The sequence below is a fragment of the Equus caballus genome, chromosome 10 (genome assembly GCF_041296265.1).
Source record: "Equus caballus isolate H_3958 breed thoroughbred chromosome 10, TB-T2T, whole genome shotgun sequence".
In the NCBI taxonomy this organism is placed as follows: domain Eukaryota; kingdom Metazoa; phylum Chordata; class Mammalia; order Perissodactyla; family Equidae; genus Equus; species Equus caballus.
The window spans coordinates 16391858-16404395 of NC_091693.1; the positions used below are offsets into that span (position 1 = coordinate 16391858).

The 12538-nt window shown below is 56.6% G+C and overlaps 1 protein-coding gene and 1 non-coding gene across 3 annotated transcripts; one reads left to right on the forward strand and one right to left on the reverse strand.

Moving 5' to 3' along the window:
- The first annotated feature begins 793 nt into the window (after nt 1-793).
- Nucleotides 794-7978, forward strand: FOSB (FosB proto-oncogene, AP-1 transcription factor subunit). 2 transcript variants are annotated; one of them, XM_070223029.1, is made up of 5 exons: nt 794-1665; nt 3580-3900; nt 4146-4253; nt 5295-5450; nt 5591-7978. In XM_070223029.1, exons 1-5 carry the CDS (start codon nt 1540-1542, stop codon nt 5591-5593), a joined length of 714 nt encoding a protein of 237 aa, XP_070079130.1. In that variant the 5' UTR covers nt 794-1539; the 3' UTR covers nt 5594-7978. The 2 variants fall into 2 exon arrangements, with proteins under 2 accessions (XP_070079130.1, XP_001502664.1); XM_001502614.6 differs by having other exon boundaries at nt 951-1665; nt 5295-7978.
- Nucleotides 7979-10284: 2306 nt separating this feature from the next.
- Nucleotides 10285-10371, reverse strand: TRNASTOP-UCA (transfer RNA opal suppressor (anticodon UCA)). Its single transcript has one exon. It is a non-coding gene; the product is annotated as a tRNA-Sec (tRNA).
- Between the last annotated feature and the right edge of the window lie 2167 nt (nt 10372-12538).

The following is a 12538-nucleotide window of genomic DNA, read 5'->3' on the forward strand; positions in this document are numbered from 1 at the left end:
TCTGTGATTATTATTTTATTATTATTATTATTATTAATTATAACCCCCCAACATACGGTTTTTCTTTCTGTGGGTAGGATTATAACGCGAAGAGAGGTTCCCAACACCATTAGCCGGGACGCTTCACCCCAAGTTTCATTCCCCATCCCCTCCAAACCCGCGTCCTTCCCCAAAGCCGGACCTCGGGGACCCGCGGGGTCCAAGACACGCATCCTCCGTCCAGCTGGGAAAACTGAAGCTGAAGCCCAGAGAGGGAAAGCATTTTCCAAGCTCGCTCAGCGGCTTAGAGCAGAAGCTAGTATGAGCCTCGGGACTCCACCCCCTCCTCCACTTTCCCCTGGAGCCTCATGTCCCCGCCCACCCGGCTCGGGACTCAGTTTCCCCCGCTACGTGACTACACAGTAGCCAGGGTCTCCTTTTGGAGATGTGCCTTTCCTCTCGGGTGGGGGCGCTGCACCATAGGGAGAACTGGGAGGGGCTGCCAGAGGCTAGGGGCACCCGCTGGCTGGGGTCTTCCCTGGGCGCATCTAAGAGCCTATTAATACCAGCCCCCGGGGCGGCGGGGCACTGCGCAGGCGCGGGCGGGTTCCGCAGGCGCGAGGGGTGAGCGCGCGAGCGAGCGAGGGATTCCCTCTGACGTAATTGCTAGGATACCAAACAAACACTCCGCCGCGCCGGCCGAGGTCCTTATATGGCTAATTGCGTCACAGGAACTCCGGGGAGGCGGGGCCGGGATCCCCTCCCGCCGAGTGGTCCAGAACGCAGCCCCCGAGACCCCCGGGGGCGCGAGGGTGATGCGGGTGACCAGAGGGAGGCTAGGGAAGCCCTCTTGCCGGACGGCGCGGGGTTTGGTTCGGCGGGACGGGAGATTTGGGGAAGTTTGTCCAGCGCGGGATGGGTGACGTAACAGGGGGCGGGTCCCGGGCGTATAAATACAGGCTGGCGGCTCTGGGCTTCATTCATAAGACTGAGAGCTACCGCGACGGGAAGGACACGCGGAGCTGGGACTCGGAGACTTGATTGTTGTGGTTCTTCTTCTAGGGGGGGTGGGCTGTGAAGTTCGGTTTATTATTTTTTTTTTCCGGAGAGAAAGTTTTTGGAAGGATTCTTCTAGATAATTCTACATTTTATTTTGGAGGACCGACTTAACTTTTTTCGTCTTCTTTATTACTCCCCTCCCCCCGTGGGACCCGCCGGACGCGTGGAGGAGACCGCACCCGAAGCAGATTCTGCACAGCAGGACAGCGCTTTCCGCCTCTGGGGGAGCGATCCCCCGGACACCCCTGGGATCTACGGAGCCTGGACTTTCGGGAGGCACAGCGGCATCTTGTGGGGGCCTGGCCACCGCAGAGGAATTGCACAGAAACTTTGCCATTGTTGGAGCGGGACGCTGCCCTCATCCCGAGTTTCCCCGGACAGCGCACGTTGGGGACGCGCTTGGGTCACCCCGGACTCGCACCTTTCTTCTTCCACCCGGCCATAGCCTTGGCTTCCCGACGGCCTCAGCGTGGTCACAGGGGCCCCCCTGTGCCCAGGGAAATGTTTCAAGCTTTCCCCGGAGACTACGACTCCGGCTCCCGGTGCAGCTCCTCACCCTCCGCCGAGTCTCAGTATCTGTCTTCGGTGGACTCCTTCGGCAGTCCACCCACCGCCGCCGCCTCCCAGGTAAGTTCTTGAGGGTTGAGTGCTGCTTTGTGGGTTTTAATTTTTTAAGTCAAGGGTGGAGTGAGGACTTCTCCCATGCCAAAGAAAGACGTGTCCAAATCCAGGAGCTGAGAGGGCAGAGGCTCACGGCGCACTTTGCAAACTGCAGAGTCGGGACGCGGTTGCAATGGGTTGCGTGCGTGGAGCGCAGGGAGGCACGGCAGAGGGGTCAGCTTTGGGGGTGGGGAGGATGCGCCGCTCGGTGCAACGTGTATTCGGTAGCCGGGTGGGGAACTTTTAGCCAGATTCGGGGCGCAGGTCCCCAACCTGAAGCTAGCCCGGTTAGGCAGATGGGAAAAATTCCGGGGAAGCTTCCTGGAGCCTCCTCCCCTTTCCTCCTCCACCCCAGCGCCTATTCGGGCGCCAGGTCGCTCTCGCTCCAGCGGGAGAGCGGGCCTCGAACCCTCGGCAGAGCTGCCTCCGCCTCCTGCGCGGAGACGTAACGGGGGACCCGTGCGTAACGGCTGACGCGCTGGAATCCTCCGTCTGACGCGGGGCACGCACGGCGCGCGGCGCCCCCTTCGTCCGCCCCGCCCCTGACGTCCCGGGAGCGTTCTATTTTGGAACGCCGGGCCACGTTGCTAAGGGAGGGGGCAGCCCGGCGTTCCGATTGGCCGCCGCGGCGAGAGCTTTAGCCAATCAGCTTTCCCTTCCTATTTGTGGGGGGCAGTTCCCTTCCCCCTCTAGGTGCCCAGAATCTGGGGCTCCTCGGCGCTAGAGTCTCCTTTACGGGCTTCTAGAGGCAGAGCGAGGGGACCCCCTGTCGCGACGGGAGGGACCCTCTGAGACCCAATGAGTCCACGAGGACCTTGCGGGGACCCGGTCCCTCCGCTCTCGGGGGCCGAGCGTGTCTGTTTGTGCGCCGGGGATTCTCCGGGGGACCTGGGGACCGTCACCCTCTCCTCCAGGCACACACGGGCACACTCCCACTCCCTCTGCTCCGGACGCCCGGTCGCTCCGGTGCGTCCGAGGCCAGGACTAGAACCGCTAATCCTGGAGGAAGCAGCCAGGTGGTCTCCAGGAGCCCCGCCCCCTCTGGGTTTCCAAGGCGCTGATTGGCCAGCGAGCCAGCCCATCCCTCACCACGCCCCCGGGAGAGTAGTTGAGCCTTGCGAGCAGTTCTAGGATTCCGTTCCGGGGTGGGGGGGAGATGAGCGCGGCTTGGGCCTGGGGGCTCCGGACCTGCACCATTCCCCGTCCGCCACAGTCAGAGGGAGCCTGGCTCGTCACTTTTCTCTACTTGTCCGATCACCCTAAGCTGTCACGTGTCAGTCTCACTCCGGGGAGAGACAATTACTTGAAACGTTGCTCTCAACTCCTAGGCCCGTCCCTCGACACCCTTTTCACTGAGACCCCCCGCCCCTGCACGGGGGTCTCATGGACCCTCCTGTCCCTCACGCCCTGGCTCAGAGGGGTGTGTGTTTGTGTGTGAGTGTGGAGGAAGGCTTGGCCTAAGGCCTGTCTCTCTCCCTCCCCTTGCCTCTGGGGTGGGGGTGGGGTGTTGTGGCTGTGTGTGTGGCTGTGACTCCGTCCCGGGGGTTCTGTCACCCGGCTGTGTCCAGCCTCCTCCCCACCCCCCCACACCTAAGAGTCACCAACCCGGGGTGTGATTCACCACCCGCTGGAACCGTGCAACCTTTCCCCGAGGAAGAAGGAGGAGGTAGAAGCCAGTTGAGCAGAAATCCTCTCATTAACCACTGCGTCACGGTGTAGTGGAAGGGTGGGTGTTGTGGCTTTTTGCCTGTGACACACACATCCACACCCGCTCGCCCTGTGCTCACTCACGGGGTCGGTGTGTGTATGTGTGTTGGGTGTGTGTGTGTCGGTGTCTCTGTTTGTGTGTCTACGCCTGTGTGTGTATGTGTCACCCCGTAGGAGTGCGCCGGTCTCGGGGAAATGCCCGGTTCCTTCGTGCCCACGGTCACCGCGATCACAACCAGCCAGGACCTCCAGTGGCTCGTGCAACCCACCCTCATCTCTTCCATGGCCCAGTCCCAGGGGCAGCCACTGGCCTCCCAGCCCCCGGCCGTCGACCCCTACGACATGCCAGGAACCAGTTACTCCACGCCGGGCATGAGTGGCTACAGCAGTGGCGGAGCTGGTGGCAGTGGTGGGCCTTCTACCAGCGGAACCACCAGTGGACCTGGGCCTTCCCGCCCTGCCCGAGCCCGGCCTAGGAGACCTCGAGAAGAGACGGTGAGTAAGGGGCATCAGACCTTGGAATGGGGGGAGGAAGCAAGAGAGGCAGGAACTTTCTCAGTATTGGGATGAGGGACCCTGAAGGCCTCAAGGCCACAGAATCCCTATATCCTTGCCACAGTCAGCGAGGACTAAGGGTCCTTTACTGTCTCCTGGGGGTTCTGGAAGAAGAGGAGGTTTGGGAAGGGTGAAGGAGGTACCCCGTGTCTCCCAGCCTCATGGGCTCTATCTCCCCTACTCAGCTGACCCCGGAGGAGGAGGAGAAACGAAGGGTTCGCCGGGAACGAAACAAGCTGGCGGCAGCTAAGTGTAGGAACCGTCGGAGGGAGCTGACTGACCGGCTCCAGGCGGTGAGCATGGGGCCTGGGGTGGGGTGAGGGTATGCTGAAAGGGGGGCTTGCTCCCCGGCCTCTGCTCCCCCCTCACCTGTGCCCTTATCCTGGCCTGAGAACCAGAGGTTCCACATAGGGAACGAGGTACAGACGTGGCCAGTTGGGTCACCCTGTGCAGACACACAGACCCTCACCCACTTAGGCGAACTCCTGGCCACTCTCTGTCCTGGTTTATGACCCCCCTGGCACACACAGCCATCCCTCTCCTGGCTTTCACTTCCTCTGAGGGGACAGGTGAGGGACCTGCAATAGAGGGGACCTCCAGTCATTTCTCCCTTTTGGTCTTGGGCAAATGATAACCCATTTTTGCCTCAGTTTCTCCATCTCTTAGACCCTTCATCGAATCTGCAGGTTCCTTCTAGCTGTAATGTTCTAGAAGGTCCTTGAAATGAAATCCTTTTATCTTATGTGAATTCCCCACCACCTGCCCCAGCCACCCAGATGTCTCAGTCCTTGGGCTGGCGGCGACCACCAAGGCCCCCCTCCCTTTTTGTGCCCACCTCACTCTGAGAATTTCCCACTTTATGCCTGCGGGGCAGCCTGCTACCCTTGCAGGAATCAGGGAAGTCCTCTACTGTACTTTCCTGCGCTGCCTGCTCTCTTTCCCGGGAGGCAGAGAGGGGAAGGTCGTAGAGGGGAGTAGGTGGCATTAAAAACATATAACAATTGTTCATTCATTCAACAAACTCCGAAATTGAAATTGTTAATTCAACAAACCTCTGAGTGCCTTCTGCAACCAGAGACTTCCATGGGCCCCTGGCTGGCCCCTTCCCAACCATCCACTGGACAGATGGGGAAACTGAGGCTCCCAGAAGTCAAGACCCTTGCCTCAAGCCCCATAGCGCACCAGGCCCCCAGCGCTGGGCTCTTTCCTCTCCATCCGCTGGGCCTCTGCCGCGGCCGCGTGTCTACAGGAGATGCTTTCTCCTTTCTCTAGTCGCTCACGCTTTTTTCCTCCTTCCTCCCCCTCCTCCGCGACCTGGCCGCCGGGGGCCTCAGGAGACAGATCAGTTGGAGGAAGAAAAGGCGGAGCTGGAGTCGGAGATCGCCGAGCTCCAAAAGGAGAAGGAGCGTCTGGAGTTTGTGCTGGTGGCCCACAAACCGGGCTGCAAGATCCCCTACGAAGAGGGGCCCGGGCCGGGCCCGCTGCCGGAGGTGAGAGGTTTGCCGGGGTCAGCATCCACTAAGGAAGATGGTTTCAGCTGGCTGCTGCCGCCCCCGCCACCACCGCCCCTGCCCTTCCAGACCAGCCAGGACGCACCCCCCAACCTGACAGCTTCTCTCTTTACACACAGTGAAGTTCAAGTCCTCGGCGACCCCTTCCCCGTTGTTAACCCTTCGTACACTTCCTCGTTTGTCCTCACCTGCCCGGAGGTCTCCGCGTTCGCCGGCGCCCAACGCACCAGCGGCAGCGACCAGCCTTGCGACCCCCTGAACTCGCCCTCCCTTCTCGCTCTGTGAACTCTTTAGACACAAAACTAACAAACACACAAAGGAGAGAGATTTGGAAGAGGAGAAGGAGGAGAGAGAGGGGAAGTGACAAAGCAGGCGCCCGGCCTCCCTGCCTCTCCTGTCTGACTCTCTGCCGCCGCTGCCATCGGACAGGAGGACCCCCTTGTGTTTTGTGCCGCCTCTTGTTTCTGTGGCCCGGCGAGGCCAGAGAGCTGGTGACTTTGGGGGCGGGGGGGTGGGGAGGGGATGGACCCCCCCAGCTGCCTGTTGGCTGTCTCACTTCAACCCAACTTCTGAGGATGGGTGGGTGGGGGGTGATGCCCACCTTTGGGCTGGAGGGAAAGGGGTGCTGGTGGCGGGGTGGGGGGTGGGCTGGAGTTCTCTCCAGAGAGGCCCAACAAGGAAAGGCCACAGAGCCCCCCCCCCCCCCCCCCCCGCCCCACAATGTCTCCCCCACCCCCCCTTCCGGGCCTGACCAGGCCGGTTCTCTCTGATCCCCCGACCTTAGCTTATTTAACATTCCCACGTGGTTAGATCCTCCTCTGAATTGAGCCCACCTTTAGAGGGAAGTCGATGCCCCCCTCTGATAACCCCCTTCCCCCCACCCAGACTTAGTCTGAAATGTGAACCTCCCTCCCCCACTCTCCAGCCGCTCCCTCCCCGCCAAACTGGCTCTGATTCGAATTTCTCGCCTCCTAAGGATGCCCCCACATTCAGCCCCCAGCCTCCCTTCTGATGACAGTGTTATTGGCAGCCTCCCTCCCGCCTCCAGCCTCCCCTCCTGGCCTTCCTTGTTGGGCCTCTCTGATTCAGGCAGCAGGGGGCGCTGTGATGCTGTCCTGCTGGAGTGTCTTATACTGTGAAATGAGTCGGCCGGATTTGGGGGGGCGGGGGTGGGGTGGGGGGAGCACGGTGGGACAGGACCCTTCCGGAAGGATTGTGCCCCCCACTCCCCAAAGCCTTTCCTTGGTCTCCCCTCCCCGATCTGCCTCCTTCCTCCCCTCGCCGGTGAGTTAGACTCCAGGGGGTGACAGAATCGAGAGGTGGGTGACAGTTATCCATCCGCGAGGCCTCTCTCCTCAGGACCCCCGGCCCCGAGCCCTGGCCTTTTTTCTTTAAGGCCTGTCCCCTTACCCCGGCCTAGGACGCCGACTTCTCCCTCCCCCTGGCACTCCCACATCCTTTCTAGAAAGGGAGCAAGGGGAGATGGCCAGGGGGCTCGGCAGTTTTCCGGAGAAGCTAGAAAGGCTGAGGCTTTGGCCTCCTACCGCCCCCCACCCCCAATATTTTTGGACTGGCAAACTCGAAGGGGCTGGGCTCCCACGACCCCAGCTTCCCCTCCTCCTTCCCCCCAGCCCCGAATCTTGGTTTTGGCTCCCCCACCCCGCCTCTCCTTGTGCTTCGCCTCATGAGCATTTCATCATGAGGCCAGTTGACATTTTTTAACACCGGATGGGCCCCAGCGCCCTCCGTGCCGCATGGAAGACATTCCACGTGCTCCGTCCTGCGCCTCCCGCCCGCATCCCAGACCCCAGACCCGTCCCGGAGCTATTTATCCCTTTCTCGGTTTGCGAAAGGCACTTATATCTATTATGTATAAATAAATATATTATATATGGGTGTGTGTGTGCGCGTGAGTGTGGAGGCTTCTGCAACCTCGGCCTGGGTCACGTTGGCCCCCGAAGCCGTGTCATTGGATTGGAAACACTGCTTCTGGAAACTTCAAGTCAGCCTGTCTCCGGCTGTCTTTTCTCTGGCTGTCTCTATCTGACTGTCTCTAGCCGTCTCTTCTCTGATGGTCTCGTCCCTTCCTGGGTGTCTCTGGCTGTCTCTTTCCTGAGTGTCTCTCCCCTTCTGTCTTTTCTCTGCCTGTTTTTTCTCTGGCCTTTTCCACCTGTCTCCTTTCTGACTGTCCCTGATCCTCCAGCTGTCTTCTGACTCTGGGTTCGTTGGGAACGTGGGATTTAATTTTTGTGAGTAAGCCTGGGGAGCATAGATTTTTACAATCTGTATCTTTTGAGAATTCTGGGTGCAAGTGTGAAACTGGGAGCAGGGCCTGCCCCTGCCGACGGCAAGTTATGGAAGCCCCAACCCCCACCCAATGGCTGTATTTGTGATTCTCTTTTTGTATTTTGCACCTGACCCTAGGGGGCTGGGGCTGCCTGGCATTGGGCCGCTATCCTCCCCCCGTGGTTCTGCACTGTCGCCAATAAAAAGCTTTTAAAAATGCATCCACCAAGATTCAGGGTCTATTTTCTCCTGACACTCATCAGCTGCCTTCCTTTGAGTATGAGTAAGTGAAGTGAGATTGCTGGGGGAAGAAGCTATGCAAACACACACACAGGGTGGAACTCCTACTGGTGAATCAGCCCACAGCAGGATGGACGGGGGCTAGACAGTTAGGAGGACTTCCCATACACACAAGGCTGTGCCTCCTCCTAGAAAAAATAAGCAGTCAGAATATTAGCATCCACAAGCAAAAGATACAGAACTAAAAAAGGCTAGAAAGGTATATCCCCTAATATTGAAAACAACCGATGAAAAAGGGTGTCCTTGGGGTTATATGAACCACAAAAACTTGGCTCCCTTTACACTAAGGATGTGTTTCCTTTTGCTTTTCACATGACCGCTCCTTCTGGGTTATGACCATATTGGGGCCAACTCAAGACTGGTTCAACAAAAAATATTGCCGCTTTGTCCAAAGATACAACCGAGCCATCCCATTGCAAGATCCAAGCCCTCTCCTATTTGCATAGCAGCAAGCACTCTGGGAATTGAGGTGATGCTCCAGAGGTCATCGGGATGCCTTAGTAAATGAATAAGCAGGGGAATTTGAAATGATGGAATCACTTAACTTATCAATTAATTTTTGAAATTTGCTAAGCATTTACTGTGTGCCCAGCCCAGCACTGGGCAGTGTTGGGGACACTGCGGGGACTGAGACAGCCCCAGGCTATCCCCTTCTAGGGGTCACAGTCCCGTGGAGGGCACAGACCTCAGACCCCAGTCAGGGATGATCCGAAGTGGACAGGGTTGGGGGAGTCCATGGGGCTGGGGCAGCGCAGTGGGGGCACCTGATTTGGTCTAGGAGTCAGGAAAGACCTCCTGGAGGAGGGACGGCTGAGTCCTGGAGGATAAATAGAAGGTAAAGAAGGGACTAGAAAAAGGCTGAGTCTAACAAAATAGTGAGTGCAAAGAGCTGTTGGTGGAGAGAGGGCTTGACACATTGAGGAAGCGAAAGGCTCGCCGTGGCTGGAGCAAAAGGCGTAGAGAGAGAGCTTAGCGGGGACCAAATTCTGCAGGCTTAAAGTTCAGACCAAGAGTTTAGATCATCTCTTGAGGGCACTGGGGAGCCATGGCAGGTTTTGAGCACAAGAAGGGCAGGCCAGATTTGTGCTTTAGATAGACTCCTCTAGCCATCAGACTGAGGGTCGCTGGGCGAGAAAGGGGCAAACCCGGGCCAGGAGACCAGGCAGGAGGCTAGGGCAGGCACCCCCGGGTGTGAGGGAGGGGGCTGGAACAGGGCCAGGGCTGTGCGTTAGAGAGGAGGGGGAAAGATTCAAAACACAGTTCTGAGGCAGAACAGACAGGACTTCATGAGCAGGTAGCTTGGGAAAGACAGCACAGGGCAGTGATAAACAGCGTGGACCAGGGGTCTGGGAACCCTGGGACTGGAGGTTTAAGGAAGCTGGGTGACCTTGGACAAGAAACTTCATTTCTCTGAACCTCAGTTTCCCCAGCTGCAGGATGGGGCTGTTGTGAGGAATTACTGAGCTTGTGCACGCCAAGGCTGAGCTCAGAGTGAAGGTGCAGATATCACCATCCCCATCGCCAGTGTTCGGGCCACCCTGATCCCCAGCCAGGAATATTCCGCACCCCGCCCCCCCCCCCCCCCCCCCCCCGACTTCTGCTGTCTCATCGCCTCTCCTCCTTCAGGTGTCTGCTCACGTGTTACTCTGACCCCGCACCTGAACTCAGGTCTCCTTATTAGATGGCCTCCAGATGGTCTGTACTTGCCTTCCCAATGGTACATCTTTGTAGTCGTTGACTATATGTGTAATTAACGATTGTTTAAAGTTTGTCTCTTCCACTGGACGGGCAACACCGCGAGGCCAGGCCAGGGTTGTCGTCACCCCTGTGCCCCCCAGCACAGCCCAGTGCAGGGCCAGGCACCGAGCAACCACTCAGCAAATATTAGTTGAATGAGTAAATGAATGAATAAACGCTTGACTGATTAATAAGTGCATGCGTGATTAAATACGTGAGTGAGCAAATGACAACGGATGAGTGAGCGCGCGAGGGAAGGGGAGAAACCGACGGTAATTCTCAAACTGTAAATATCCCAGAACTGAGCATGGAGATGAGCTTTTCTTGGAAAAACTATAATCACAGGAAGAGACCCGCATAGTGGAGGATAATAAATTACGATGCATGGGACTCCAGCGACTTCTCCAGGTGCCGGCCCGAGGCGCAGCCTCCGGGACAACCCGCTCTCTAAAGTCCTGTTTGAAGGGAGGAAAAGAAAACGAAACCACACCGCCCGAAAGGTGGAATTGAACCACTCTGTCGCTAGACAGCTACAGGTTTGAAGCCTGCACCCCAGACCACTGAGGATCATCCGGGCAAAGAAACCGCTTGCCCTCACAGATATATATAAAGCACGAATTCCTAGCTTTTTAACATCATGGTCGTATGGCTTGGGAGGCATGAGATTGCTGCCTTCAATACATATAAATTTCTCCCAGTCGTTTATTACGGTAGATATCCTTTCAAAACGTTTCCTTTGCCCGCATGGCAGGAATCACTGCCGATTTCGAAACCGTCTTCATTTGCATAGCGCCGCGCATTCTGGGAAACGGCGCCCGAGGACCCGGCCCCCTTGCCGCTATTGTTAAAGAGCCAGAAGCCCCCTTTTCCAAGTGAGAAGTCAGCTTTTTAAGAGAGACTCATAATTCGGCATTCAGAAGCCCCTTCCCTGAAAGCTCCGAATTCGAGCAAGCGGGTTCCTGCTGGAGGCTGATTTAGCCCAGCCCCGCAGGCTCCGGGCTGGGGGCTATGGGGCTGGTGCGACACCTGCTGTTCTCTTGGGGAACTTCAGCGACCTGCGGAGCCCTGTGTTCATTCAAACGTTAGTGAGCGCCTACTGAGTCCCTGGCACCGGCCTAGAGGTGGGAGATGACAAAAATTCTGTCCCCACTAAGTTTAGACGCTAGAGATCATCGTTTTCCGCACCTGCACTTTATGATCAAGGAAACTGATGCTTGGGAACGGCTAGTAGCATAGCCCGGTTCACACAGCCCATCCACTTGGGAGAATCGAACCTGTGCCATCAAAATTATTATCACAAAAAAGGTGATCGTTTTATGAGCGATGTCGGCCTTTCACCCCTCTGACCCCGTCTCCTCCTCTCTCCGCATACACTTGGCTTCTGGCATATAGATCCCTCGCTGCACACCCCAGGCGTGCTCCCTTCTCAGGGCCATGGCTTTGCTGATCCCTGCCTGAACCTCCTTTTCTCCCTCCACATGTTCACATACTCACTGCCTCCCTTCGCTGAGGCCTCTGTTCAAATACCACGAGTTAGTGAGGCCTTCCCAGACCATCGAATCTGAAGTAGAAAGTCCCGGACCTTGAGGGTATTATGCTAAGTGAAATAGAGAAAGATGAATACCGCATGATTCCACTCATATGTGGAAAATAAATGAGCAAACACATAGATGCAGAGAACAAATGGGTGGTTACCAGAGGGGAAGGTTGGGGGAGGGCGAAAGGGCTAAAGGAGGACATTTGTGGGTGACAGATGGCAACTAGGCTTTTGGTGGTGAACACGATGTAGTCTATCCAGAAGTCAAAATACAATGATGTACACCTGAAATTAATATAATGTTAGAAATCAGGGGCTGGCCCCATGACCGAGCGGTTAAGTTCACGCGCTCTGCTGCAGGCAGCCCAGTGTTTCCTTGATTCTAATCCTGGGCGCGGACATGGCACTGCTCATCAAACCACGCTGAGGCAGCGTCCCACATGCCACAACTAGAAGGACCCACAACGAAGAATATACAACTATGTACTGGGGGGCTTTGGGGAGAAAAAGGAAAAAAATAAAATCTTAAAAAAAAAAGAAATCAATGTGACCTCAATTAAAAAAAAATAGCAAGTCATGTCACTCTATTCTCTTACCCTGCTGGACTTTTCTCCAACACTCTGTTCACCGTCTGTCATCTTCTATGTCTAGTTACTTCTCTGAGCCTCAGTTTCCTCATCTGGAGACAAGACTAGTGCAACTGATTTCACTGGAGAAATCCTATATCAAGCGGGTCTGGCATGGGGCCAGGCAGGCGGGAGGCACTCAACCGCCCCAATCTTCCTCCTCTATTCTGTTTGAGGGTCACCACCACAGCATGGGTGACAGGTGGTGTATGTCCATGCCCGGGATCCGGGCCCATGAATCCAGGCTATGCAGAGCACAGAGCAGTGAACTTAACCACTACGCCACAGGGCCAGCCCCTCTTTCTCCATTCGTCCGTATGGACAAATGGCCACTTGGTCTTATGGAAAGTATGAATAAAAGCATCTTTAGGAAATTTTACTATTTTTCTAATTTGGAAATTTAAAACATTGCCCTTGCCTGGCAAACTCACATTCAAAAGAAAACCCCTAAGCACTTTTTTTCTAGGTAGATAGTTGCCACTAGGCAATCCCTCTATACAAATTCTGGGGCTGTAACCACGACTCCTGTAACATCATTATTTATTTCCTAAAATGTGACATGTGTCACTAGAGGCAAGCAA

What these genes read in the sequence shown, in the direction of transcription:
- FOSB (XM_001502614.6), top strand. Translation starts at nt 1,540, where the DNA reads ATGTTTCAAGCTTTCCCCGGAGACTACGACTCCGGCTCCCGGTGCAGC. An exon ending in CCACCGCCGCCGCCTCCCAG is followed by an intron (nt 1,666 to 3,579) that starts GTAAGTTCTTGA and finishes GTCACCCCGTAG; the next exon opens with GAGTGCGCCGGTCTCGGGGA. An exon ending in TGACTGACCGGCTCCAGGCG is followed by an intron (nt 4,254 to 5,294) that starts GTGAGCATGGGG and finishes CGGGGGCCTCAG; the next exon opens with GAGACAGATCAGTTGGAGGA.